This window comes from Rhodamnia argentea, chromosome 6 (genome assembly GCF_020921035.1).
Source record: "Rhodamnia argentea isolate NSW1041297 chromosome 6, ASM2092103v1, whole genome shotgun sequence".
NCBI lineage: Eukaryota > Viridiplantae > Streptophyta > Magnoliopsida > Myrtales > Myrtaceae > Rhodamnia > Rhodamnia argentea.
Genome location: NC_063155.1, coordinates 31,506,118 through 31,533,994, shown reverse-complemented (window position 1 = coordinate 31,533,994; position 27,877 = coordinate 31,506,118). Strand labels below are relative to the sequence as shown.

General features: G+C 43.0%; 4 protein-coding genes and 1 long non-coding RNA gene across 7 annotated transcripts; 2 read left to right on the top strand and 3 right to left on the bottom strand.

Annotated features, from left to right (window-relative positions):
• Nucleotides 1-380: 380 nt before the first annotated feature.
• On the bottom strand, nucleotides 381-27,877 carry LOC125315423. Its single transcript, XR_007198675.1, has 2 exons — nucleotides 27,838-27,877; nucleotides 381-497 (listed from the first exon to the last, which is right to left on the bottom strand). It is a non-coding gene; the product is annotated as an uncharacterized LOC125315423 (long non-coding RNA).
• LOC115745918 (gibberellin 2-beta-dioxygenase 6) lies at nucleotides 5,265-7,158 on the bottom strand. Its single transcript, XM_030681543.2, has 3 exons — nucleotides 6,596-7,158; nucleotides 5,762-6,086; nucleotides 5,265-5,666 (listed from the first exon to the last, which is right to left on the bottom strand). Exons 1-3 carry the CDS (start codon nucleotides 7,081-7,083, stop codon nucleotides 5,445-5,447), a joined length of 1,035 nt encoding a protein of 344 aa, XP_030537403.1. The 5' UTR covers nucleotides 7,084-7,158; the 3' UTR covers nucleotides 5,265-5,444.
• Nucleotides 13,943-15,834, top strand: LOC125315422. Of its 2 annotated transcripts, XM_048280275.1 has the most exons (3): nucleotides 13,947-14,075; nucleotides 14,106-14,226; nucleotides 15,459-15,834. In XM_048280275.1, the coding sequence occupies exons 2-3, from the start codon at nucleotides 14,118-14,120 to the stop codon at nucleotides 15,608-15,610; spliced, it is 261 nt and encodes an 86-aa protein (XP_048136232.1). In that variant the 5' UTR covers nucleotides 13,947-14,075; nucleotides 14,106-14,117; the 3' UTR covers nucleotides 15,611-15,834. The 2 variants fall into 2 exon arrangements, with proteins under 2 accessions (XP_048136233.1, XP_048136232.1); XM_048280276.1 differs by having other exon boundaries at nucleotides 13,943-14,226.
• Nucleotides 16,665-18,579, bottom strand: LOC115745919 (selT-like protein). The gene is made up of 4 exons (XM_030681544.2): nucleotides 18,328-18,579; nucleotides 18,168-18,247; nucleotides 17,307-17,625; nucleotides 16,665-16,995 (listed from the first exon to the last, which is right to left on the bottom strand). The coding sequence occupies exons 1-4, from the start codon at nucleotides 18,487-18,489 to the stop codon at nucleotides 16,879-16,881; spliced, it is 678 nt and encodes a 225-aa protein (XP_030537404.1). The 5' UTR covers nucleotides 18,490-18,579; the 3' UTR covers nucleotides 16,665-16,878.
• On the top strand, nucleotides 21,005-26,028 carry LOC115745908 (U-box domain-containing protein 43-like). 2 transcript variants are annotated; one of them, XM_048280269.1, is made up of 5 exons: nucleotides 21,005-21,474; nucleotides 21,773-22,561; nucleotides 23,195-23,501; nucleotides 23,698-24,162; nucleotides 24,711-26,028. In XM_048280269.1, exons 1-5 carry the CDS (start codon nucleotides 21,211-21,213, stop codon nucleotides 25,820-25,822), a joined length of 2,937 nt encoding a protein of 978 aa, XP_048136226.1. In that variant the 5' UTR covers nucleotides 21,005-21,210; the 3' UTR covers nucleotides 25,823-26,028. The 2 variants fall into 2 exon arrangements, with proteins under 2 accessions (XP_048136226.1, XP_030537394.2); XM_030681534.2 differs by having other exon boundaries at nucleotides 21,005-21,639.

Genomic DNA, 27,877 nt, shown 5'->3' with positions numbered 1-27,877 from the left:
TGACTTCCTATACCCACTTCTTTTTTGAGAGTATATTTATGCACTTGCTCATGATCATGGTTTATTAAATAGATCGATTTTTTTCGAAAATAGATTTGCTCAAAAAAGATTCCAGAAGATGTTGGCCGTAAATGAGAAGATTGATTACGGAGAAAAAGAAAGATAGATTCGTATTCACACGGAAGATGAATGCCAAGAGTCCATTAGGGGATTGGGCATCTTCTTCTTGTTCCCTCGGATGATGAAGGAAGAACTAGAACAAGAGAAGAGCCAGGGATTATTATCAATAAGATTGAGTCCAATGTGGTCGAGCAACTAAGTAAGATGCCCGCCTTTCTATGCTGTGACTCCTCTTGACTTTGATCGCGAACTTTGGGACATGTTCGCTCCCCATGCTTTCACACACCAGCGTCGGTAGGGACCCAAAGAGCTGCCTTTGCTTTTGGCCTTCCTCCGTAGATCTCCGGATTTCACCCCTACACACGAAATTCTACTCTCTTATGTTCCAACATAGCCTAATCAGCGTATTCCTTTACACCCGGCAAAGTCCGATCGATGGAAATTTGTAGTGTGCTCCCCACCCACGCGATGATTGGCTTAGTGTTCAGTATCATCATTTTTTTCGAGGGTGATCCTCTGTCTATTGACCTAAACTCCAAGCGAGCAGAGGAAACTAGATGTTGAGGTGCAAAAGCCTTCTCTTGATAGCAGAATCTAATTGTGCCTTCTTGTTCACTTTCTCACTATCCGAACTTGAAGGTTCGGTTAGTGACTTTCTTTTTTCATTATGCACGTAGAGGGTCCGTATACCAGAAAGTAAGGTTGGGTCTCCACAATCTATTTTCATAATCTTTTCTAGTTGGGAATAAAGCCCGGATCGAGCAAGATCATCGAGACTAACTTTCGAAAGCTCATTGGTAAATCCACTTTGATTCTCGATTAACCAATAATGTGGGACCATTAATATGGTTAAAGCTAAATCGTTTGAAGTTTAAACGTAGCGCCAATTTTTTCCATTATTTTCGTATCCGTAATAGGCATCGGCGGGAGGGTCCTTCCGAAGTTTTTGCATGATTGTAAAAGGAAGAGCCTAAAGAAGAGTTTTCGTAAATCCGCTAAGTGGTTGACTCCTTTACGGCTTTTACTGGATATCTATAGGAGATCATATAAAAAGGATATTCTTATGTTAGACATAACCAATTTGATCTAACCAATTAAATGGATTACTCCTAAAGGGTTACATCATGTGGAATTTCTTTCTTTTTGTATTTCTGAAATATGAGTGTGTGACTTGTTGCAATTGATCCACACAGCATTGGTTCCGTCCCTTACCTTACCTTTATCGTCCGTCAGAACCGGAAGATCATTTCGAGATCTTCGAACATATTAGAAGGTTCAATGTGATTATTGTAACTTCAGCCAACACACAAGATGAGACTTTACCACCGTGGAGCGGCTTTTTTTTTTTCTCGAAATTATTACGGGGCTCAACCGATTCAACAATTAGATCAGTGGAACATGGTATCATCAAATGATACAAGTCTTGGATAAGAATCTACAACGCAATAGAACGCCCTTGTTGACGATCCTTTACTCCAATAGCATCTAGGGTTCCTCGAACAATGTGATATCTCACACCGGCCGCCTATAATTGAAACTGTAAAAATTTTATGCTGTTATCAAATGAATTTCTATTTTTGGCCGCCTATAATTGAAACCGTAAAAATTTTATGCTATTATCAAACAAATTGCTATTTTGAAAACAGAAATTTTGCGTTTTTATCGGATGCGTTTCTCTAACCAAAAATAATTCTAAAACACAGAACGAATTCTCTAACCAAAAATAATTCTCAAAAACAGAATAATTATCGTTCACGCTCTTACCATAGCTCAATCCTCTCATAGATATTTCACTTATAAAGAACTTACAGAGAAAGAACACCAACACTCATCTAGTTTGCTTTAGTGCGCAATGACCAATGACCAATGACCGAGTAGGAATTGCGCTTTCAAGTTCAATGCGACTTGCCTGACTCAACTGCATGTTTAGATGTCAAACAACGAGTTCTATTTGGACATTGAGTTTCTACTTGGATCGAGTTTTGAAAACTGTTCGTTACACAAGGCGAAGACATGAACAATTCATTAGTACGTAAACGCTATCCTGGTCTAGGAACACAAAGTAACATACCGAGATACGATCCTCTTGTTTCTTTGCCTTCGCTCTATGCTTCACACTTATGTACTCGTCGTCGCTCACAACCTGCCAATTCCGAAAAGAAAGCAGAGCAAATCATGCCTAACCAGTATTGAGCTTGTAGTGCGAAGAAGAGCTCCGGGGGGAGGGGTTATGTCGAACCTGCAACATGTCGCCTATGTTCCCGATTAGAGAGTCGGGGGCAGGTTGTACTCGAATCCATCGCTCGTTCTAGTAGAGCTCAACCCCCCACCTCACCCTCACACACCGAGCCATCACTGTGGGCTACCATACCGGGCACGTCGCCATCGGCTTTCGAGCAATGCGGGTAGCGATGCAAGCGTATAAACCCCATCAACTCCAAGATATAACTCTTTGAGTGTATCCGATCAAGCCTAAGGTCTTCAGCCATGGCTTGAAACAAGAGCTTGGCGATTCTTGCTAAGTGAACTGCATACTCCTGTAGGAGACTCCTAGTCAAACAGATAACGACAAACAAAAGTAGTTTTACTTTTTCGATTTCTGGTTTCATAACTTTCTTCTTCATAAATGGAAAGTTGCAAGACAATTTATGGCGATTTAATATGAATTGTTCAGGAAAATGGTGATCTATCGAAAGACTTAATATAAAGTCAGTCGGGGACGAGGCGCATTCGCCTCAACCACTTAACTTCTCTCGGTGAAATTACACCCACCGGAATATTTTTCCTGAACTTTTAAGCTAATTCCAATTTCGTTTGCCGACATCATGTCTTTCATTTTGGAAAATCAGACTAGTACTATCGGATAACCAATTCAATCACAATGGATGGATCGCGGGACCTAATTATGCATACGTTGGGCTGAACCTAAACCGGTCTCTTTCAATTGCCTTTCCTGGCGGGGACTCATGCAACGAGCAATACAACGGTCTAATCCCAAGGAAAGACCGAGGGCCCACATCCAAAACTGCCATAATGAGTAATATGACAGTCTAATCCCAAGGAAAGAAGAAGGGCCCACATCCAAAAGGCCCCACCAAACCTCAAACAAGCCAGCGCAGTCACTACATCATCGTCGCCATCATCACCGTCTCCCTACAGCGAGAGTTGACCGACCGCCACGTGCAAAACCTCCACCCAGTTCACGGCCCAAGAGCCTCGCGAGAGGGTCGACAGGGACGGCGTCTGGACCGGAGTGCCCCAAAAATAGGACAGCGGGGTCGTGAAGGAGGCCTGCTTGGACTCGAAGGGGAGCGAGAAGAGCCTCCTTGCATGGCTCCTGAGTCGGGTCAAACAGATCGAGAGGGACCCCGTGGCTGACCACCCGAGGCCTCTCCAAGTCGCTCGGGTTTCGACGTCCAAGCGCTGGAGATCGAGGAGCGGGATCGGGTCCGGCTCGGGGATCGGGTTCATCGTCCGGGAGCCGTTGTCCCGGTCGAGGTCGACGGCAGGGGCCGAGTTTCTCAGCTCGCGAAACAGGGGAGGCTATGACTCCTCCAGCTCCTCCATGTTATTGTTCGGCAGGGGCGGCTGAAGAATCTGGGCCGACTCATGGGATCATGCGAATTCGTACACTTTTATACGCGAGACATGAGAGAGAGAGAGATGGTCGAGTTAACTTCTGGGGGGTCGGGACCACTGATCTCCATGATCCGACACGTGCGCACAAGTGTCGTACGCATTGACATCTTTCTTCGCCATTTGACGCCGACTGATGTCCATGATCCGACACGTGCTTACAGGTCTTTGCCATTTGACATTTCATATTCTCGTCACGTGAGAACGTCTGGCCCTCAAGCTGCTTCGCAATCAGGCTCAAAGCCCGTCGCCGCCATCGGGCCAGGTCATATAGAGGCCTGCCCTTCAACTTTAAAGCGCCCGTTTATCTCTAGATTGTTCTGCTCCCTCCTGCAAAAATCCCACCTTTCTCCTACAGTTCAGTTCAGTTCAGTGGATTACCAATAGTGGAGATCCAGTTGGAAGATCCTTTCAGCTTATATTCCCAGTATTTTTCATTACATATGAACAAATGTTCTTATCAATCGCTATATTTCATGTTGGAATCAAATCTGCTATTAATATGGGTATTTTTGTTTCTAGAGTAAGATTTGCAACTCATATTAAAGCCTTTGAGACAAGTAGCAAAAATATTAAAATAAAAATTAGTGCAATTCGCAAAAGCAGAAGCTTTTGCAAAATTTGCTTCTGATCTCGATAAAGCTACCTAGAATCAATTGGCAATAGGTCCACAATTACGTGAATTACTTGGAAAATCCCAATCAACCCCTTTCACGGTGGAAAGACAAACAATGACAACAGTTCTATTTTTTTTTTATTTTTCTATTTTCAAGAATAAATTTGGAACAGAAATCTGTTTAGTAACACAATTTCATTTTTCTATTTTCCTGTTAAATTTTTTCCCCAAAAATAAGAAATTAAAGTTTTGTGCATTTCTATTTCAAAAATAGAAATAGAAATAGAAATAAGAAATCTTTTTATTGCTTATTTCCTCTCTTTCACGTGTGGTCTCCTTCTCTCGTGTCCCTACAGCTTGTCGGTCGCCCATCACTAGTCACCTCTCTTGTGTGCCCTGTTGTAGCCTGTTGTTCACCATCCGTCAATCACTGTCCGACGTTCGCCATTCGGCATTCACCCGTCTCCTATCTTCGGTCCCTAGCTCCCATTTGCCCTTCATCATTCATCAGCCGCTAATCTCCGACTGCCCTCTGCTAGTCAAGGCCCACCGGTCGGAAAGTAAAAATTTTATGTTATTATCAAATAAATTTCTAAATGTTATCATACGTATATCTCTGCTCAAAAAATCTATTTCTAGCCATGAAATAGAGTCAGATTGTCATTCACTCCATGAACTCAAAATACATGTCGTCTGACAACGCAAAAACTAATTAATCTTCTTGCAATTCAAATCTGACGTTACAAGAAGAAGTTATCAAAGAAATCAACGAGGAATGATGGTATAGACCTTACTCAGATATTTACCAAAGCTCAATCGTCTCATAGAAAATTCACTTAGAAAACTCATACGACGAGAACCCAGCACTCATCGTGTTCGCTTCAGCGTGCAATGACCCAGTAAGAATTCCGCTTTCAAGTGTTCTTATGTGATTTGCCGACTCAATGACGTGTTTAGACGTCAAACCACGAGTTCCACTTGGACATTGAATTTCTACTTGGATCGAGTTTTGAAAACTGTTCGTTACACAAGCAAGGGGAAGACATGAACAATTCATTAGTACTGCCGGGCTTTAATCAAGCTTGAATCGAGGGAGCCCGACTTTGAACCCGAGGGTCTTGACATCTCGCTGCACTTGGGCCTGGAAGTCGGCGTACGTGAACGGCCTGTACTTTACGCTTCGGATCACGCTGTCCTGGCCTGGGAACACAAAGTAGCAAAGCGAGATTCGATCCTCTGGTTTCTTTACCTTCACTCTGTGCTTCACACTTATGTACTTGTCGTCGCTCATAACCTGCCAATTCCGAAAAGAAAGTAAAGGAGATCGTGTCTGACTGGTATTAAGCTTATTGCGCAAAAGAGCAGCGCTGGGGAGAGGTTATGGCAAACCTGCAACATATCCCCTACGTTCACGATCAGAGTGTCCGGGGCAGATTGTACTCGTATCCATTGCTCATCCTTGTAGAACTCGAGCCCGCCCACATCATCCTCACACAAGATGGTGAGCACCGAACTATCGCTGTGAGCTTCCATACCGGACATGTCGCCATCGGCTTTTGAGCAATGCAGGTAACGATACAAGCGTATAAATCCCGTTGACTCAGATAGGTAACTCTTCGAGTGTGTCGGATCAAGTCTCAAGTCGTCGGCCATTGCTTGAAATAAGAGCTTAGCGATTCTTGCTAAGTGAACTCCATACTCTTGGAGCAGACTCCTAGTCATACAGATTACAGAGAGAGACAAACAAAAGTGGTTTACTTCTCGATTTCTAGTCACTTAACTTTCTCGTTCACAAATGACGAAAAATCGCAAGACAATTTATGGTGATTCGGTTTGAATTGTCCAGCGACATGGTGATCCATTCGAGCAATGCGGCGAATGCGCCTCAGCCGCTAACTTCTCATGGTGAAAATATATCCACAAGAATACTTTACCTATTACACTAATCAATAATTATTTACCCATTCTATCACAATTGATCGATCACGGGACCTATTTAATTTATATAGACAATCATTCCATGGGTCGAGCATAAACTGGTGGTCTCTTTCAATTGCCTTTCCTGGCGGGGGACCATCCAATGAGTAATGCGACCGTCTAATCCCAAGGTAAAAAAAAAGAAGGGCCCAAATCCTAAAGGCCCCACCAAACCCGACCAAACCACAACAATAATACCAAAAATGCAATCGGACAGCGAGATCAAAGAGACGGGCGTTAGCGTACCTCAAACCAGCAAGCACAGTCACTACATCGTCATCACCATCGTCATCGTCGCCGTCACCGTCTCCCAACAGCGAGAGTTGACCGACCGGCACCTGCAAACCCTCCACCCAGTTCACGCTCTGAGAGCCTCGCGAGACGGCCGACCCGGACGGCGTGAGGACCGGAGTGGCCCAAAAATAGGACAGCGGGGTCGTGAAGGAGGCCTGCTTGGACTCGAAGGGGAGCGAGAAGAGCCTCCTCGCATGGCTCCTGAGTCGGGTCAACAGGTCGAGAGGGACCCCGTGGTTGACCACCCGAAATATCCCCAACTCTCGACAGGCCTCCCCGAGTCGCTCAGGTTCGACGTCCAAGCGCTGGAGATCTATGAGCGGGATCGGGTGCGGCTCAGGGATCGGGTTCGCCGTCGGGGAGCCGTTGTCCGGGTCGATGGCTGGGGCCGAGTCTCTCAGCCGGCGAAACAGGGGAGGATATGACGACTCCAGCTCCATGGTATCGTTCGGCAGCGGCTGCTTAAAGAAATCTGGGTCAACTCATGGATTATGCCAATTCAAACACTGTAATAGATAAGGCCTGAGAGACAAGAGAGGGACAGAGAGCTGGTCCAGTTAACTTCTGGGGACGGGCTGTCTGATCCCCACGATCCGACTAGACTTGTCAAAATGGGTCTTAAATCCACGTATGACCCATATATTTGCTAAATGGATCGTATATGGGTCACTTCAAATTCAATGAGCCCATTTTTAATGGATTTTAAAATTTAAAGCTTAAAATAAATGAGTCCAAATGGGTTCTGTTTAGAACCCATTTGCAACCCACTAGGCCTGACTCTCTTCTCTCTCCCTCTGCGCTCTCTCCTTCTCGCTGGTCGTCCTCTTCTCTTCCTCTAACCTAGCTCCAGTCGCTTCTAGCTCGCGCCTCAGCCTCGCCGTCTCTCGCACAAACTTGTGCGAGAGGATGAGCGGAGGAGCTTGGAGATTTCCGGCGAGCGGAGGTCCTTCACGAAGCATCAATAAGATCTGGTGGAAACCCAAAAGCGAATCAGACCCTAGGTAATCGAGGGCTCGCTCTTCGCCTATAACCGAGCCTTAACCTTTCAGATTCGATCAATGTGTTGTCGAAGCAATATATTTTCAATTCTACATTGATGATCCGAAGAGCCACTCGATAGAAGAGGGGAGGAGGAGGAGGAGGAGGACGACTAATGGGTGTACTTCGGTCCACAACCTGGATTTGAGCGCAATGCTTTTGCAATATACATTAAGCATCTTCTTTTGGATTTCCAAGGGTTGATTACTGCAGCTTTCCTTTTGATAATTTGTGGATTCTGTCTCAAGCGGCAGCGATTTGCTATTTCAGAGTCAACATTGTTGGTCGGGGCTGCAGCGGTTCAGGGTGGTGCCGGCGGGAGAAAGTAGCAGAGGGAAATTTGTAAAAGTACCAGTCGAGAGTGTCTCTGGCTTGCTGGTTGCCGGAGTGATGCTAGTCGTGGAGCTGTTGAGCCGCGGTGGTTCAGGGTGGTGCCGGCGCGGAGGAAGGGGCGGAGGGAAATTTGTACAAGTACCAGTCCAGAGTGTCTGTGGTGTGTTAGTTGTCGCAGTGGCGCTGTTGAGCCGCGGCGCTGCTGGACGAGCGGCTAGCCTATGACCGGCGACCCTCGCTGGACTCCGAAGGAAAACAAAAGGTAAAAGATAAAGAAAAAATAAAAAATTCAGATTCTTTTATGTTATTTTTAAAAAATATAATATAATTTTTAAAAAAATTTACAAGAGATAAATTTTTTTAAATTGAATTAAATATGAAACGTTTTAACAATATGAGCCGGATTAGGTATGAATCGAGTCAGGTATGGGTCAAACAAATTGCATTGAAATAAATGGATCATAAACGGGTTAATTGGTCAATTTGAGTCAAATCAATTATGATCCGACCCATATCCAATCCAACCTACCTGTTTAGCAGGTCTAGATCCAACACGTGTTCACAAGTGTGGTATGCATGGACATCTTCCTTTGGCATTTGACATTTCATGTTCTCCACACGTCTGCCACAAAGAACTTGTCTGACTCTCAAGCTGCTCCGCAAGGAGGCTCAAAGCCCATCGCCGCTGCCGGGCCCCGTCATATGTAGGCCTGCCCTTCAACTTGAGGGCTTAAAGCGCCCGTTTATCTCTGGATTGTTCTGCTTCGCTAAAAATCTCACCTTTCTCCTACAATTCAGTTTATTACCAATAGTGGAGATCCATTTGGAAGATGTTTCGGCTTTCATTTATATTAATGCAGTTTCCATTACAAATGAACAAATATTCTTATTAGCCGATCTATTCAACGTTGGAATCAGGCCTACTATTAATGTGGGTATTTCTGTTTCTAGAGTAGGATTTGCAGCTCAAAATACGGCCATGAAACAGTAGCTGGAATCGATTGGCAAGAGATCAATAATTACGTGAATAGTTTAAACAATCCCAATCAACCACTCTCATGGTGGAAGAACATATAATAGTTAGTTATATGGGAACGAATGGTTATCTTGATTTATTAGAATTTAGACATGTAATGAATTTTCTCGTTGACTTATGCACTTACTTTAAAACGAATAAATTTTAATTCCAAAAAGTTATATCTTTTACTAAAATATTCACTGATAAAGAAGAAACCCCATTGAAAAGAAGCTATCTAAGAATGAAAGGAACACTTTCTAATTCAAAAACAAGGGTAGTACAAATAAATCAATAAATTGATGACTCTTTATCTTTGCTTATTAATTTAGTCTTTGCCTCTCCTTTGACTTTTGACATAGGTACTCCTACTTCATGTGGACGAGCAACTTTAAGCGCAGAGTCGAACTTTGGTGCTATTGTATAGAAGAGAAGGGCTGCATTGGATGAACTGGTTTGGCTCTCTCCGCTTAGCCCTATCCCTTTGTAGGGTTGTTTTAGTGATACATTCGGTGGAACTGGATAATCATATTTGATCAAATACCTAGCAACAAACTCTTATGTTCCTTTCGTTATAGTATTTTTGATCAAGTTCCTGGATAACAAGCCTAAATGTTTTCTTATTTGATGTAAATAAATAGTATTCATACGAAATCATAGGAAGATGTGACGATTTTTTCTAGGTACCCCAATGAAAAATACACACTATTCCTTTTTTTTTTCTATTGAACCAATGATGGCCACCACCCACATTCCGTGAAATTGTGCACCACAAATAGGAACAAATAAAGAGATCCATGGTACCATAGAAAGACATCACGATCCCTTGTGGAACTTTTTTTTTTTTTTTAAATATACTTAAAGATATCAAATTATTACCAAAATAAATGGAAGATCCAACTAATACGAATCCTAGTGAACTTGACAAAGGATAAAGGCTCGAATGAGGGAAAATTATCAAAAAAAAGTCCTAAACCTTTCATATTTTTATCAATTCAGTCCCAAATATTTTAAGTTTGTAGATTTAGTCCTAAATTATTTCACTTTATGCCAATTCAGTCATATTCACCGGAAGTCACTCATGTGGACGTTGGTCGTTCTACGTGGCACCACTAATGTTGACGTGGATAATTTTTTTAATAATTTTTAATATTTTTATTTTTAAAAATCTTTTTTTTTCTTTTGTTGGCTTCAAAGCCGGCGACCCCGGCCCAGATTAGGGCCGGCGGGGGTTGCCGGCCCTGGACTAGACCCGGTGGGGCCCGACGACCCCAGCGGGTCCTTAGGCAAGGGCCGCGAATCCCTCGAGGTCGAAGGTGAGGGGTTGTGACCTTCACCCTCGCCATGGCCGGATATGGCGACGATGACCCCCGTGTGACCGGATTTAGCCACGGTGAAGGCGAGCGAGGGCCACGACCCCTAGCCATCGGCAGCAAGGGATTCGCGGCCCTCGGCTAGGGACTCGCGAGGGTCATCGACCCCTGCCAATTCTTGTCCAGGGGCCGGCTATCCCCGCCCAATCCTACGTGACAACGCCATAGATAATTTTTAATAATTTTTTAAAATTTTTATTTGAAAATTTTGATTATTTTTAATTTTTTTGGTTTGTTGGCTTTAAGGACAACAATCCTTCCTGGATAGTTGGCAGCTTTATGAAGGACGATCAGCATCCACATTAGCGATTTCCAGCAAATATGACTGAATTGGCACAAAGTGAAAAGATTTAGGATTAAATCGGCATACTTAAAAGGTTTGGGACTTTTTTGACAATTTTCCCTCCCGAAAGATGTTGCTTATTTTTCGAGACCCCACTAGAAGTTCTATCCATATATGTTCTTATTTTTCTATTTCAAATTTACTATTAATTTCGGACAATGAAGAGTTACGGATTTTCAGACAAGACAGTTTTCGAACAATGAAGAGTCTTGTCCAATTTTTCGAACAACAAAGAGTTGTGTCCGAAATTAACTATTCTTCAAACATGAAGAGATGTGTCTAAAATTAACTATTCTTTGAACACGAAGAGTTGGGTCCGAGTGACAGTTTTTGAGACATGAAAAATTATCTTTTTTCAATTATTATATATTGAGTGATTTTGTTCATTTTCAAATTTAACTGATATTTTCCTTTTCTCAAAAGATGCACAATCATTATTTCCAATTGTTTCCCTTGAGAAATTCTGAAGAATTATTAGAATTGCTATTTGTTACTGTCATCGAGATTTTGTTGTATCCTGGAGGATATTTACAAGAAACCATTAGCAATATTGAGGGCAAATCAATCCTTAAAGGAAGTGTTATCACGCCTCAAAGTCTAATTCCATTTCATCCTACTCTGATCTATATTTTCCAATAGGATAAGGGATACGATCAATATAGTTAATCATTCTTTCATACCTTTCATTGTAGCCGAAGTGAACAGCATGATTGAGGTTACAATAGGTCTATTTTCAGAGCCATGTGTTTCCAACGCGTTCCTTGTTTTTTTGCATGATGCTTTGTGAAGCAATTAGTGCACTAAGGCTGTATTTGGTCATTCGGACTTTTTTGTTGGATAGGATAATGTCGGATAAGATAAGGATAGGATCAGATTTTAAAAATCGCATCCAATGTTTGTTGGCGTCCGGATATAACATGGATTCAAATAAATATTAGTCCTCGACCAACTCAATACCTCTGACTTCACCACTTCAAGACACTCCCGAGTTCGAGGTTTCTATCAGTCCTTCCTTCTACACCTTCCTCTTCTACAGCGAATCCATCCCCATTGAGGAGTGCGAATATCGCTTTGACAGCTGCCTCAACAGCTTCCGCCGAGAGGACACGCAGATTGGATTAAGCCAGTCACTCAGCGAATTCCCAGGCGGGTCAACACCTTGAAATAGATGATGGTGATCTTCTCCGGCACCTATTGACGCTAAGTAGTGTCCAGAGCCATCTTGCCATTACAATAGTCACCAGCAAGCGAACTGCAACGAAGTCACAAATTCCCGGTGAAGCAGTCCATCATGGGTGAGAGCATCTCCAGCCCTGCTCAATCGCAATTCGACAGCCCGTTAGTGATCTTACGCGCCTCGCCCCCCACCCGATGCTCAGCACTACCGACCTTCCTGCAATCACAACAAGCAATTCCCACAATCGCCAATAGCAACCAATGTCGTCGCGCCTGAAGCTTCATAGACAAACTTCAGGCGTTCTTCGATTTCCAGCAAACTCATGAGCAATTTATAGGCCTCACCACTCAAATTTAGTTCATTTTCGTAGATTGTTCACGGAGTTGAGCGACATAAGAAAGAGGTAGGGCTGGTGAGCTCCGGAGTCGCTTTTCCCGGAGGCCGAATTCAGGAAGCAGCTCGCTGCCGATGGGAGGAGTCGTGGCCATTGGAGTTGGCCACAGTGGTGCTGGGAAAAGAGAGAAAGAGCGGTGTGAGAAAATAAACGGGATTTTTTCTTTGTGTTAATTTTTTATATTTCACATATCCTATCTAGGTCTATCCCACCATCTAGTCTGGATTCTTTTTTATCCGGACTATATCCGGTAATATTTGGATTTCGCATCCCTCCAAACATCGGAAAGTATAAAAATTATCCTCGAAATTTTATCCGGCCCTCCGAATGCAACCTAAGTTATTAAGTTTCACCGTGAGTTGTGCTAAGGCATAGCTAGTTTCCTTGCAAAGATGAGTAAGAGTCAAGGCGCCTAATTACATGGATGGAGTATCTGTGCGCTAATGTGGCCCGAGTTTTTATTTGGATATCAATGAATCGATACGGCTTCTTCAGCATATCTACATTGCTTTCTATTGGGTTCTTTGTTAGCTGCCCATGTTTCGACCATCAGAAAACGAGTAGCGTGTGTCCATTTTAGAGTCTCGGTGGTGTGAAATTACCCGACATAGTTAGGGTCGGCATGATGAGGCACTTCTAGTTCTACACCATGGTGGAGTTGATGCCGAAAGCTTTTGGTGCTTTGACTATGGCACCAGCCGATTTAGCCGCGACCCAGATAGCTTTTTTTTTAAAAAAATCTACGGCTGCGTAGGTTGGGAAGATAGCATTGTGGCCCAAAACTCCTGCTTCAGCGAGTCAACGGCGTCGGTAGTACTTAAAATAAAGTTCCCCCAGATTGAAGTGAATTATATATTTGTAGGGCACGAATCCTAAAGTAGGATGGTTTCATACGTGAGTTTTCCGATGCAAAAGTTGGTATTTTCTGGTCTAACAAATCGTAGGCTGTGAGATAGGGTTTGGATCTTTACCAAAGCCTAAAAGGAGAAGGATGCATGAATTGTGGGGGTTTGCTTTGCGATTGGTGTTATTGGTCTGTCCGTGGAGAGAGTTGGAAACACCGAAACAATTTAGGATAAACGAATTATGGGGCTAATGTCGCATGCAATACTTCCATTCTCGATGCATATGCTACGTAACGATTTCCCATCCTTCAGAAGTTATGAGTGTAACCTTGACAAAAGGATCGTCCTAAGAGGACCATTTCATGTATATGGGTAACAAATTAAATCAGGCAGTTCCTTTTCAAAATTTTTGACTTGTTCCAACAATTTTGCACTTGATTACGGCAGATAATTCAAGAATAGTGCCTCGGGCGTCTGCACAGGACCCCTTCACGTAGGATTAGCCGCAGGAGCAAATGTAACTACGTCAATGGAGTGTGATTGATATGTCTTGAGAGGAAAAGCCCTAGACAATGTTAGCATAGGTTGGTCCATACATCAATTGAAGTGGAGATGCGGCGTGTCAAATTGCAAAGCGGCAGCCCCACAAAGGAGATCGCGTACCAAGAGCAGCCTTTTTCCGTTGACAGCAACGCCGTTGACTCAATGGAAATGGGCGGCCAGGATGATTCGGGAGGAAGGAAAGGGGTTTTGTGTTCATTGATCCCCAAAACGTGGCAGCCACCCCGAAATTGGCAAACGTCAACTGCTCATATCCCCACGTGCCTTGTCAGCTACAACTTAGCCTATAAATTAGTAGCCTGGTCTGGTCTCTCGTGACCAACTTGCTCAATCTTGTCCTCGTCAGGCGATCTGAGAGAGAGAGAGAGAGAGAGAGAGAGAGAGAGAGAGAGAAGATGTCCTTTAGAGGGAGCTTGTGCTTCTGGTTGCTGCTGCTGCTGCTGCTGCAAGATTCTCCGACGCTTTGTTGGGGACGGCGCACCGTTTCGCTTGACATTGCATCAGGTAAGCCAGTATGCATTGAACGAGCATGATTTGATTTGCTCCCTCCTTTTTTTTTGGTTCGAAAAGGTGATTATTTTGCCGGTTAAATGAACAATCTTTTGTCGGGGATTCGTTTCTTTTTCTTCCCTTCCGACGTTTCGTCTGTCTCTCTCCCTCCCTCTCCGTAAAAAGAAAAACAGCTTTGTTTTTTCTTCAGCAGACTGATCTGAAAATAAACTGGCCAGTGGCCAAATGCAGCCATAATCTTGTGAAGAAGAGCTTTTCAGTTTGAATTATAAAAACGTTTCTGAGGATGATGGGATGAAGCTGTCGACTGCAGGAAGATCTTGCGCGAGAGCGAGATTGCGTCTTGAATGATGTACATGACATGTGGGCATGTTCGTCTTGAGAATTTAAAAAAAAAAGGCAGTAAATATATTAAGATCGACAGGTTCGATCGGTACGTACGTGACACAGGGTCATTTGAGTTTTTTTACGCGTTCTTTGTTGCGATTGGATCGATAGTCACTTCCTCGAGCGGAGCCTCTTGGTATTAATCACTTCTTTATACATGGTTGGACTTGGACGCTTTCTGCAAATTTCCGTCGTATAAAACTACACATTCTCTCTCTCTCTCTCTCTCTCTCTCTCTCGGCGTTACTTGTTGAGATTGCATGGCACGTACTGCGTGCATTACAGCTAGGTGTAACCTGGAAGGAGGCTTAAATTATACGGGTCCACGAGGGTATCGATGCCTGTCTTGTCTTGTATCTCGCGCATGATGATTTCGTTTCTTCTTTTATTTATGGGGGCGTTACAGGCCTAAAATGTCTTTCTCAGTCTTCTTTTCGACCACTCCGTTGACCAATTTGTCTCATAAAGATTTTGAAACAAATGAAAATGAATGGGCACATGAAACGGTTCTGGTAGAATCTAGCTTAAAAAGGACAGAAAAAGATCACTTGCACAGAGCTCATTCAATTAAAACCAACACCGGAGCGGAAGATATCAACCGCCCAAAATCACCACAGACGAAATTAATCTGAATTGATGCGAGTCAGAAGTTTCACGAGGAGCAAGTTGCGGCGTTTATAGCATTGGATAGGACAGAATTCTGCTAACATCATCATCAATCCTTTCTTGGGTTCTTCCTTTTCACTCCAATGAGATTCATGGTTTTCGTCACCAATAGCCATAACTTCAAAAAAGGGCAATGGTTGGCCAAAAGGACTCAAATATCTTAACGATTGCAGAGTATGAAGATGAATGGGTGGTGGAAGGAAGATCTTTGAAAGTGACAGTGAACGACTATGGTGGTCCATCAGCAAACCGTGGCCATGACCCTCCGACTCCACCTAAGAAGGTCGGCAACAACGGCAATCGTGGTGGCGGCAGGAGAGGCTGATAATGGCCGAACTCTTTCTTTCTTATTGACTGGTGGAACTTGTATAACCTTACCCATCGGTTACCGCACATACTTGAATCTTCCTTCTCCTGGGGGGTGAAAAAGTTGATGCAGTGACTTGTTTGAAATGTTGTCTTTATGATTGCATTGTTGCAACAGTATGCTCTGCAAGTGCTTAACATCACTCATCCCACACCACGCCCGACACATTCAATTTTGCGAGTTAAGTTGATTGGCTGGTGTTTTCAGCTAATCACGCATGGAAAAAAAAATTTAAGCATTCATGCGGAAAAGGCAAAAAAGACAGAGGCAGCATGAACTGTTCATAGCTTATAAATTTATGGAACAAGTAAACCAAAAAATTCTGAATCAGAAGCTCGAGGTTTTCTAGTAGCAGTAGCAGTCCCCATTGAAAGAGATCCTACAAGTCATCTCAAAACTCTAACCCGAACTTCTCCTATCGCCTACAAATCGCACTGAGCGTCAAACAGAACTTGCAAAGAAGCATCGGTGTTCATTAATTTGAGTGGGAACAGGACAGCGAGCAATTACTGGCCCCAAGAGGTAATCCTGAATGTAGTTTTGCTGATATCGCAATGAGTGCCCGACATATGCTCTATGAATCTGGCCATATCATGTTTGCCTTTTCATCGCTACCATCCTCTCTATAAGGGTGAATGTCACAGATGAAATTGGCCATAGGGAAATTGGCCCTACTTGAAGCAAGCTTCAAATAACAGATCGCCATCCTCTATACTTCCAATCCCAAATGCATTTCCAGTGCAAAGAAACTCCTGATTTAAATTCATACGATCTACAACTCTGAATTCATATCATGCCACCCTTACTGTAATGACTCTAGCTCTCTTATATGCTTCATCATTTTCCTCGAGGCAAATGCATATTCAACTGCAAAATTGGCTCACAACAGAGCACATGAAGACTCAACCATAATTCAAATTCCTCTTATTGTGGGCAGAGGATCCCCGCAGAGTGCTGTTTGTTTATTTTCGTTTCATTTGTTGTTTTAGAAGAAAAATTAAACAACTGGAGCTAGTCCAGAAAAAAGGAAGTCGGACTGTGATATATATAACACTAAGTGAAGGGTTCTAAGATTAGAAACATCGAAATTACAAGTAACTTTCAGATGAAGATAGATTCAGTGGCCAAACATGCGTATTGGTGTACACAGAATGAAACCTGCTGATAAACAGGGGTAACAACTGGTTCTTTAAGATTTCACTGGAACAGCAAATCAGCTTAAAGAACTAGGACCACATACCCCCAAGGCCATCTGTAACTCTAGAATTTGCCAATCTTCTGCCAACCAAATCTTTCAATTCGATCTCACCAGGAAACCTTCCCTCCTTCAATTTTGAGAAGACCTGGGAAATGCAAGAGAGAAAAGGAGTCAAGGTCAAAATAATTCTTTGGTAGATTGAAACATACAATAAGATATCAAAGTAGACAACAAACGCCAGTCAAAATGAGGGCATTTCTCGTGACTGTAGAATTAGCAATCTCCAAGAAGAAGCCATAGAATTAGCAAGGCAACAGAACCTCAAGAGCTATAAGACAAAAAGACACCGTTGTTGTAGATAGCTCGTATATCAGAACTCAAAAGTATCATGACATCTATGTCCTGCAACAATATATTTCAAAATAGATAAAGCATTTACAGATAGGAAAAACAAACCAGCTCATCATTGCAGTGAACTTCAAAAGCACCAGAGCTTTGAAGGAAGGACTGGAACACATTGCCGAGAAGCCAAGTTGAAGCAATAGTCCCAAACCTGTTTGCACGAAGAGAATAATACCAAGGTGGAGGCACTGCAATCCCAACCATCGGAAATATATGCTCTCCGGCCATGATGATAGCAAATACTCCAATCTGAGCGACTGGCACCAATTTAGCCAGAATGCGCTTTGGCAGTGGTGGAGGGTAATTTGCAAGAACAACATCAATACCAGGAAACTGCGTCTCCAGCATCTTCTTCATTGTCACTGCAGTACCCCTGACAAAAACAATTCATAAGAGTGGAATGAAAACCTAATACAGACAACAAAACCAGGAATTGATCCAATCAACAATAGAAGATCTGAGACCTAAGGATCCAAAGTTTAATGTGACTATTACCGCCGTAAATCATATCACAGAAGTTACTCCACCAATTTCATCATACTTTACAGAATCTTGGCAATCACTTCATAGACTTTAAAGGAGACAGCAAACCCTCCACGTTCCCATAGATCAACAACTATGGCGAGTCATAATTTTCAATAGGTTATCAATTGGCATCATCCCAAGCTTGTTCCTTCCAAGCATAAACAAAACATATCCCACTAAAGGGAGCAATAAGCAAGATCGCCTGTTACCAAACTTGTTACCCGCACGGACGATCATATCGCGACTAACACATGCACTGTACAGCAGCATTCTAGCACTAAATGGAGACGTGCATGCGATCAAATCCAGGCAATGCAGGTAATCGTGAGCAGGAGCAACCCATCACTACAGACGATAAATCCATATCTGAACAGAATACAGTGAAAGTACCTATATGAGCAAGAAGAACAAAAATTGATGACGACTGTGCTCCCCAGACCAATGCCCCCAATAGTGCTCGGCTTCTGCAACTGAAAATCCGGATGGACAAACGATTAGAAAAACTAAACAAACCCCTCTTTCGAAGCAATCGCGCGATGAGCTCAATCACCTGAGCAGGGAACTCTAGGGCTTCGGGGGGATTGTGATGGTGCGGCTGGCGGTGGCGGTGAGCGAGAGGAGGCTTAGGAGGTGGAGGCGTGAATAGGTTGACGAGGTCGGAGCATAGCAGGAAGAGTGGGAGCCCTAGCAGCAGAATCTGCCCTCGATCCATTTCCTGGTTCTTGCAGGAGTTCTGAGGACCGACGATGGAGGAGCGACAGAAAGTTACGACGATCGAATAATCTCAGGAGCTAAGGCTCGACCCGTTTGGCTGCTTGGATCTACTCGCTCGGGTCGCAGATCGAATAATCCTGAACCGGAATTAGATCAACTAGTCGTCCTTGCTGTATAAGTTATAGAGGCTCCGTTTATTTCGCAAAAAAAAAAAATCAAAAAAATATGTGCTTCATGAGTGATAAAAATATTTTACCTTGATGTTGACCTCGCTCATTAGCTTTCTTTCCTATTTGAATTCAACTTTATATTTAAATCGTCATTTTATCCCATCAACAATCTTACAAAAATGACTAAAGTTTGTTTCAATATACACTACTAGTTTAGTGATATTTGAATAATTACTTGACTTCATTAAAATTTCAAGAGCACGTTGGTACATGGAGATAATCATATATTCAGATAGTTATTTTTTTGAATTACTTTCTATAGTTGCATTTGAAGAATTCTTAACAATATGCATAAAATTCGATCATACGTATGTGGAATAAGTTGAGGCTCTTGTTTTCTCCGATAAAGAGTATCCAAAGTCAAAAAAATATCAAAAAGATTAACTTATATGTGTTGCCCTTTTACAATTAAAGAAGTACACGCTCGAAAAATAGATAGCGATTTTACATCATCGAATGTAGTAGGTCAACGGGGGAGAAGACTAGTGCCTTCTTTGAAAGCCCCAGATCCAATCCTCACGTGAAACATCACTTTTCAAGCCGGGAATAACACATTGATGGATCCGGGCCGTCCATTTCAAAATAGACGGCCCAGATTCATCCACATCATCTTTTAAAAGGGGGGAATTTTTTGACGAAAAATTTTAAAATTTTAAAAAAAGTGATGCGGATCAATCCGGGCCATTCATTTTTTATTTGGATGGCCCAGATCGATCATGTCACTCCTAACAAGCAATGTTAGGGAATCTTGATCCGAATAATAGGGTTACATTGACAAGGTTGCCTTCCTCAACCCTTGACCCTAGGACAAGTTGTCGTGTAGAGGCCTCACGGCTAATCATATTCCGATTAACGATAGAGATGAATTTGGTCCATGGACAAGTAGTTGTCTATTTTGTTTTATTTTGAGAACCCTTCTCTAGGATCGAGACTTGCGGACTAGTCACAAGACTTACAAGAGCATAATTTTACTATTTGCTCAGTAAATTTGACCTGAGAAATTATCTTAGATTAAGAACTTCCGATAAATGGTAATAGCGAGTTTGGACATATTAATAATTGTTAATATATCTGGTTATATAACATGGGAAAAATATACCAATTAATAACTTTCTTGCTATCACAAAATTTTAGGATTTGGTCATGGATAATGTTTTCTTTGTCCAAAAAACACAAATTGGATTAGTTAAGATTATTTTTCGCGAGACAATTGTAGGTAAGAAAGGAAAAAGAGTAAAAAATGACACTACAACGGTGAAAAGTGAAAAAAAAATTCAAAAAATGCTTTTATTTTTTCAATTAAGTGTCTAAAGTGATCCTTACTTTAAATAAGAGTCTGAAATGTCATTTTTTTTTTCAAAGAAAGACCTGATTAGAGATATTTTCGTCTTTTCACATTTCTGGTTTTTTTTTTGTTTCCATTTTCCTTTTCTTTTTTCTCTTACCTCGTCTTCTTCCCAGCGATGTCCTCTTCGTTGTCCACCATCTCGTCACCCTCTTCGTCCTCCTCATCTGCCGCTACGTGGTCGCCCACGGTGCCCACGCGATCCTCCTTCTCCTCTCCTCGCCGAGGTCACCAGCCCCTGGCAGAACACATGGAGCTTCGCCAAGGCCCGGAAAGCCGAGGCACCCTTCGCCGAGCGGCTCTTCCGCTTCATATCCCCGATCTTCTTCGCCTTCGACACGGTGGTGCGGGGTGTGGTCGCACCAGCCTACGCGTGCGACCTGGTGATGTACTATTCAATGGAGGATGTGGAGGATTCGATACCCAAGTGGGCTTGGGTTGGGTGTCTTGGTTGTGATCATGAGGAGACGGATTTTGGTGAGCTTGCTCTGGATCCTGAATAACTGGAAAACCTGGTACGGGGATGAAAGGAGCTTCAATGCGCAGAAGGAGGATGGATAAGAAGGCTGGGAGTCTTGATGTTCTTCTTAGTACATACCGGTTAAAAAAGGAAAGAAGAAAGACAAAAAGGCCCAAAAAAAACAAGGCTGGGATGGGATAAGAGGAGCTTCGATGCGCAGAAGAAGGATCAGAGAGCTTCGATCGCCACCGGCGGGGGGCAAGAGAAAAAAAGATAAAAAGAAAAAAAATCAGAAATGTAAAAAGACGAAAATATCCTGATCAGACTTTTTAAAATTAAAATAAAAAAAAAAACATTTCAGATCTTTATTTAAAATAAAATTTATTTCAAGACCTCGTTCGGACTTCAGAACCCTTTTTGAAAATTTTTCCGTGAAAAGTGGAAATGGAATCCGTTAATTAACTGTTAAAGCTTCTCTGCCGCAATGGTTGAGATGGCAAGTCTGCGCCAAGTCAAGCTTTGGACTCCTTCTTCCATGGCCACGGCAACGCGGTCCTCCTCATGACCCATTCTCAGCACAAGACTGAGTGAGGCCTCCTCTAAAAGGCGAATGAGATTCCCGGCAATGTCGACCGTTGACCATCACCGCTCACTTCCTCCGCTGTCAGCCATCCCCGCCTCCAGATGACGCTATCCGCCGCCGCCGCCGTGGAGTCCGTCCGCCGATCGCTCGCCCGCCTCTCCTCCTCCGACCACAACCACCAGTTCGAGAACTCGAAGCGGTTCTGCGCCTTCGTCCCGCGGCTCCAGCTCCTCATCGATCAGCTCCTCCTCCCTTCGCCGTCACCGGAGAACCTCCCCGCGTCCGTGCAGACCTCCCTCCGGGGGATCGCCGTCGATCTGGAGAGCGCGGCCGAGACGGTGTTGGCGTACGTGAGCAAGAGCAAGGTCTTCGTGCTCATCAATTGCAAGTCGCTTTTAGCGTCAATTCAGCAACGGACGGCGGCGATTGGAGGATGGCTCGCGTTGCTGGAGTCGGCTATTCACGAAAATCCTGATCTCAAGAAAAAAATTGCCGATCTCTCCAGAGACATGAAGCAGGCTGAATTCATAGTACGACCCCAATTTCTGCTTCACCCTCTCCTACATAAGTAGCGTAGCAAAATCAAGATTCTTCAAATTCTGACTGATGAATATCATGTTTTGCCGATGTAAAAATAATTAAAATATCAAAACTCCATGGTAGGTGACTGAGGATGAGGAGAGAGTGCATCTTAGTCTGCAGAAGGAAGGAGAAGGGAGAAGAGCAAGTAAAGCAGTGCAAAGTGCTATAGTGATGGAGCTAGCTAGAGCATTAGGGATGGAAGCACATAAGTACACAGAATTATCTGCTCAAGTTAAGCTCCTGAAGAACGACTTAGTTCGCTCAAACTCAATAACAGAGAGGCGGATTCTGATCTCTCTGGAGAAGATTCTGACTAACTGGTCCATGGAACCCAACATTCAGACCGGCGGTATGGATCTCGATTTTGAAGAAGGCGCACAAATCTCGCCTTTCAAGAACTTCCTCTGTCCCTTGACTAAGGAAGTCATGAAGGATCCCGTGGTGCTGGAGTCATCTCAGACGTATGAGCGGGAGGCAATCAAGTATTGGTTCGAGCGGTGTATAGACGATGCCCGAGACGTGACTTGCCCTGTCACAGGTCAAGTGCTCAAGTCTTTAGAGCTTAAACCAAACATCGGACTGGCTGGGGCAATTGAGGAATGGGTTAATAGGAACATAGAAATCCAGGTCAAATCAGCAGTGCAGTGTCTTAGCGAGGAACCTCTTAAGTTAGACGAGGTTGAGAGAGTACTGGACAGTATATATAGGATAGCAGAAGATTATCCCTCTAGCAGATACAGAGTGAGGAATGCTGGTCTCGTTCTTATCATCATAAAGTTGCTTAGGAACTCTTCAAAGAGCATCGGAACACACTTGAGAAGCAAAACTCTTCTTGCCTTGCTCGGCATGGCAAAGGATGAAGAAAGCAAGGTTACATTCTTTCCTCTCACTGTATAACTCTAGTTTGATTGTGTCGTTTCACTTGATTCGAGCTTGATTTTTTTGCAAAGAATTATAGGTAGAGTAAGGATGTATTTTATACCAAATCTTGAGAGTGACTGTATTCATATTTCATTGTGATGATTGAGTTCTGGAAAAATAAGTGCGAATAACCCAGTGGAAATTATTCTGGTATTTGCTTGGTCTAAGGTGTCTCAAACATGTCCAAAATTAGAGGATGGTTGTCACCTCAAACTATCAATGTTTATCTAACTGAGGAAATGGAGGCAGAGGGCATGATATGCAACTAACTGTTTCAAGCGATTAAGCAAGACATGTTGTTCAGTGGATGGATTTATTACAGACTTCTAGTTGTGGGCAACTCAATCTTGTATTATGCATGTATCCTTAGGAAGAGATTAAGGCTCCTTGGAAGTTCCATAATTGTGGTTTCATGACATGGTTAGATTATATCATGCACAAATTTTTGCAAGCCTTTTTTCCTTCAATTGGAAACTGATATCTCCATGAACTCGTTTGCTTCTGCGACATCACTCAGAATGCCAGACACTGTTGAACATTGACACTGCTGTAATTTCTGATAGATTATGTCGACTATTCCAGAAAATAATGCTTGAGGAGGGGATGACTAGATTGGCAATACACAGTCTTACTGGGAGCTCTGAAAAGGAAAGAGAGCATGCTATTAAACTGTTGCGCGAGTTCTCAAATGATGAAGCTTATTGCAAAAAGATCGCGTTGGAGAAAGGGGCACTAGTTCTCCTCACCAGCTTGGCAGGAAATCTTGAGCATCCCACTTTATCCAATCTAGCAGTGGAGGTCTTAGCACGAATTGAGACCATTGAGGAGAACATCCAATATTTAGCAGCAGCTGGAAGATTTGAACCGCTACTGAGCCGGCTCTGTGAAGGTACATCTTTGTATGAAGCATGTCTCCTTTCTCATCACTCACGAAGAGTACATGCGAAAGAAGAAAAATGAACTATGGAAATTGCTTACCTTTTAGCAATAATAGACTTCTAACATTTAAGCTTCCTCTTGTCCATCTGGTGACAATTTTTCCTATTGTGAGACCTGAGTTGTACTCTCTGGATTTCTGGGAACAGGGAGTGATGAGGTCAGAATAACGATGGCAACCATGTTGGGAAGCATGACCATGACAAGTAACAGCAAATTGCTTGTTGCCAGACAAAGCGCTAAAATACTTGTTCCAATGTTGGCGAAGGAAGAAGGAAAGGCACCTAGCTTGCGGGCATTGCATAACCTATCAAGCGTTGATGATAATGCTAGCATACTCGTTAATTCTTCCATGCTTCCATCTCTTATATACATCCTCTTCGAGGACCAGGATGCTTCACTGGAACTGAAGGAATTAGCAGCCTCAACAATGGCTAATGTAGTCTCGAATCCTGGGCACTGGGAATTAGCATGTACTGACAAGAAAGGCCATTTACTGCAGTCTAAACCAATTATCACGAAACTTTTGGGGCTCTTATCTTCTGCCTCTTCTAAATGCCAAGCTTCCGCACTTCGCATTTTATATGGCATGTCATTGTCTCCACAGGCATCAGGTGATTTTGCTTTTGCATACTCTGATTCAGTGACTTGTATGCTGTTTTTCTTTTTGGCTCGTGCCCCCATATGATTTTATCTTCTGGATGATCCCCGGCATACTAACACATATCCGAACATGCCTCGTGCTGTGTTCATAGTCAGATATATTATAGTTACTCACCGAAAGAAGTGTAGAATTTTAGGATGTGCTGCTGGTAACACTGCCTATACTAAGAGTACTTTGTATATTATAAGGGAAATGAATTTCATGAGGCTTTCAAGTTTTTTTATTTAGAATGAACTACCTTCCTGTAATTACTGCTTAGCTAACTTTGGTCCAGAAGATTGCTACCAAATTTGCTGCTTTTCATTAACTGGGCATAAAGTCATCTGCACATTTGTATTTCCATGAAGAGGCAACTTTGAAACCAGTAAATGTTTATCCGTAAAGGTTTTAAGCCATCTTAATGTTATCACCACAATATCTGTGTCAACCAAGTATGACTGTAAATGGGTTCTCAATCTTCTAGTTAATTATGCCAGCTTATTCCTCTCCTTTTTGCAGAGTCTGTAGCTTCTTACATAATGGACGGCCAGGGACTCGAAAAGATCATATTGTTTCTCGATCATGCAGAAGACGAACAGAGACTTCATGCTTGCAAACTTACTAGACTGCTCTCTGAACGATTTCATCAAGATTTAGCAAGTCGACTGAGATCTTCCGACAAGATTCCTCTGCTTAAAGAGAAGATTTTAGATAGAAAAACAATTGAGAGTGAAAGGTCTGATACAGCATGCATACTTGCTAATCTTCCTCTAGCCGAAGAGGATGTGACAACTCTCCTCGGAGCTAGTTTCTTGAGATGGTCAGTCGATACGATAAAAAATCATCAGCAAAAGTCTAAGGGGAGAACTTTCAAATCTCAGCCAAGCATGGTCGAAGGACTTCTTGGCCTCTTACTTCAATTTACCAGATCCACTGACCCGGAGATTCTATCTGTGATTAGAGAGTTGAGCCTGATGAGCGTGTTCTGTGAGCAGCTTAACTTTCCTTCAAAACCCAGAATGAAGCAACTCGCTGCCCTTGGATTGAAGAATCTGTCGGAAACTGGAAGGGTGGTTGCTGCTGGACACTTAGAACCACCGCCACCTCAGCGGTTGTGCTCTTCCTTGGTATTCATGTGTGGCTGTGTCCCTCCCGAACCTTCTCGATGCCCCATACACAACTCTCTGTGCGAAGAGCACGCTCATTTGTGTTTGCTACAGTGCAACTGTATCAAGCCTCTAGTTGATCTCCTTGATGACGAGGACACTGATGTCCAAGTCGCTGCAGTGGAGGCGCTTTCCACTCTCATTTTAGAAAGTTCCAGGAGTTTGAAGTGTGCTGTCGAGGAGTTTGAGAGGCAAGATGCCGTTGATGCTTTAATTAACCTTTTCTCGGAAGTTCGAGCTGGTGAACTTCAGGAGAGGACGGCTTGGATGATAGAAAGGATAATTAGAGTGGAAAGCCAATCCTCTCGCCACTCGCTCAATCAGAACCTGGTTAGGGCCTTGATAGAAGCCTTGAGGCATGGGAATGCTAACACAAAGAGGCATGCTCAAGATGCTCTTACCAATCTAAAACAGATATCAGGAGTTAGTGGAAGTTCCTCGAGTCAGATTCAGTTAAGAAGGTAGTTATTTAGTGACGGAGCTTGTATTTGGATGCAATGCATTCTGTCTGTAGATCTAGAAATAGGTTCTTGTTGTACAGTAGGTATTGCCAAATTTGGCATTCGATGCTGTACTTAATCAATAAACGCTGCAATGGTGAAGGCAATACAATTGTACCAACAGCAAGATGTTCTAATACAAGCGGTAGGTGTAAGTTATGCACCAGTAAATCTCCAGGAGCTACATTTACTCCAGTCAGAACAAGGACTGAGGTTTCACATCGGTACTTACTTCTTACCTCACCGGGTTTAGTTGATTTTGAGAGAAGTTTTCTGAATTTAATTCCATGACCAGAACAATCGGAGAATCGAAACAAGCTAGTCCATCCAAGTTCAATGCAGTCGTAATGAAATGACGGTGGAATATATGAGACTTCGAAAGAGGTAAGGATGGTTATTCTGATAAGTTCTCCTACAAGTTCGTCATGCGCATTATACTTGACAAGTACTCCTGCACCAATCACAGAATCCAGAGGGACGATCCAATGCCATTTAACCCGTCATACCCCATCATAAAGTCTTCAGTTTGCATTTTTTTTATTTTTTTTGGTGTGTGTGTGTGTGTGTGTTTTTTTTTAAGAGATCAGAATAAGTTTTTTCACAAGGAGGATACGCATTAGAGTTTCCATTTTTTTTTTTTTTAAGTTATTTCACTGAGCGCACTTGATAGTGCACTTTCAGATACCTTATTTTTTGAAGTGGAAGGTTCACGTGGAAGGCAAGTAGAGACCATAGAAAGAATCTACAAGTATCTGCAGAACATCAAGAAAAATTTTGAGCTGATCAGCAAATATAAGTTAACTTGGATGTCTCATCGGGAAGTACCGAATTGCCATTTGGTTGAGGCGGTAGTCATTTTTGTTTGTAAAGTAATACAAAGTGTATTGAAGCTAATTTGCAAAGTTCGTTTTCGATATGATCTAACTCCATAAGGGACCTAATCTTACAAAAGTGCGTCACGTCATTTGATGCACCAATTTCGCATGGGATTGTCCCATGGAAGGTTCAGTTGAAGCTATGCAGGAGATAGGATGGAGTAACCAGTAACAACAACCCCCAGTTTATTCAATGCGATGAAGCCCCAGGTAGCCCTGCCCTGCCATCAACAGGCAAACAGGGACTCCTCAATTCAATAACTCATCATCCTTGCACTACTGGAAAAGCAGAAATTCCCACTGACAAATTAAATAAAGTCCAGGAGGTTTCTTCTTTAAATGTACAAAATTACCAAAGCATATACTTGCAGCAAGTTGGATTTTCAATGCCCAACAGGATAGCAGATGGAATCTGCAAATGGCAGTCTGGTCGGTAGGGAGCATTGCGTTCATATCTTGGCCCTCTCTCTCTCTCTCTCTCTCTCTCTCTCTCTCTACTTCTTTTCTTTTTCGTTCCAATTTCTTCTGTTGGTTTTTTGTTTAATTTCATCTTCGTTCTTCTCTCTCTTCTATCTTATGGTGTCTCAGCCACGAATGAACAGAAACAGAGTCTGTTTTCGGCTGCAAATGGTGCAGATCGAACCCGCAAGAATGTCACACGCCCCTCCACATTTTAGGACAAGGTCTCTGACACACTTGAACTCGCAGTCACACATCCTCTTCAATGTCCCCTTCCCACCATGTCCAATCAACCTCAGACACTTTAGCCCTCTTTCCTTCCCCGGTGCGTCCTCAAATCTCAGAAGAGAAACCAGCAGCTTCTTTGTTTGTTGGACTTTGGACCATGACCGCACTACACACCCACAAGACAATCTCTGCTCAAAATTGACTTCACACAAGCGCATGGAGACATATTCTCTGCAACAACTCTTGCCAGTTCCATCAGCTTGACCACATTTTGAATACGAATCCCGCCACCCCTCTCTCTCTCTCACCAACTTTTTCTCACTTTAGATCGTCACAACATTCAAAACCTCTCCTTTTTCCCTCGGTTCACTATTCCTTTTTCAGGTCCAAAGCAGAATTGCAATAACTACAACTCAACCCTCTCTCTCTCTCTCTCTCTCTCTCTCTCTCTCTCTCTC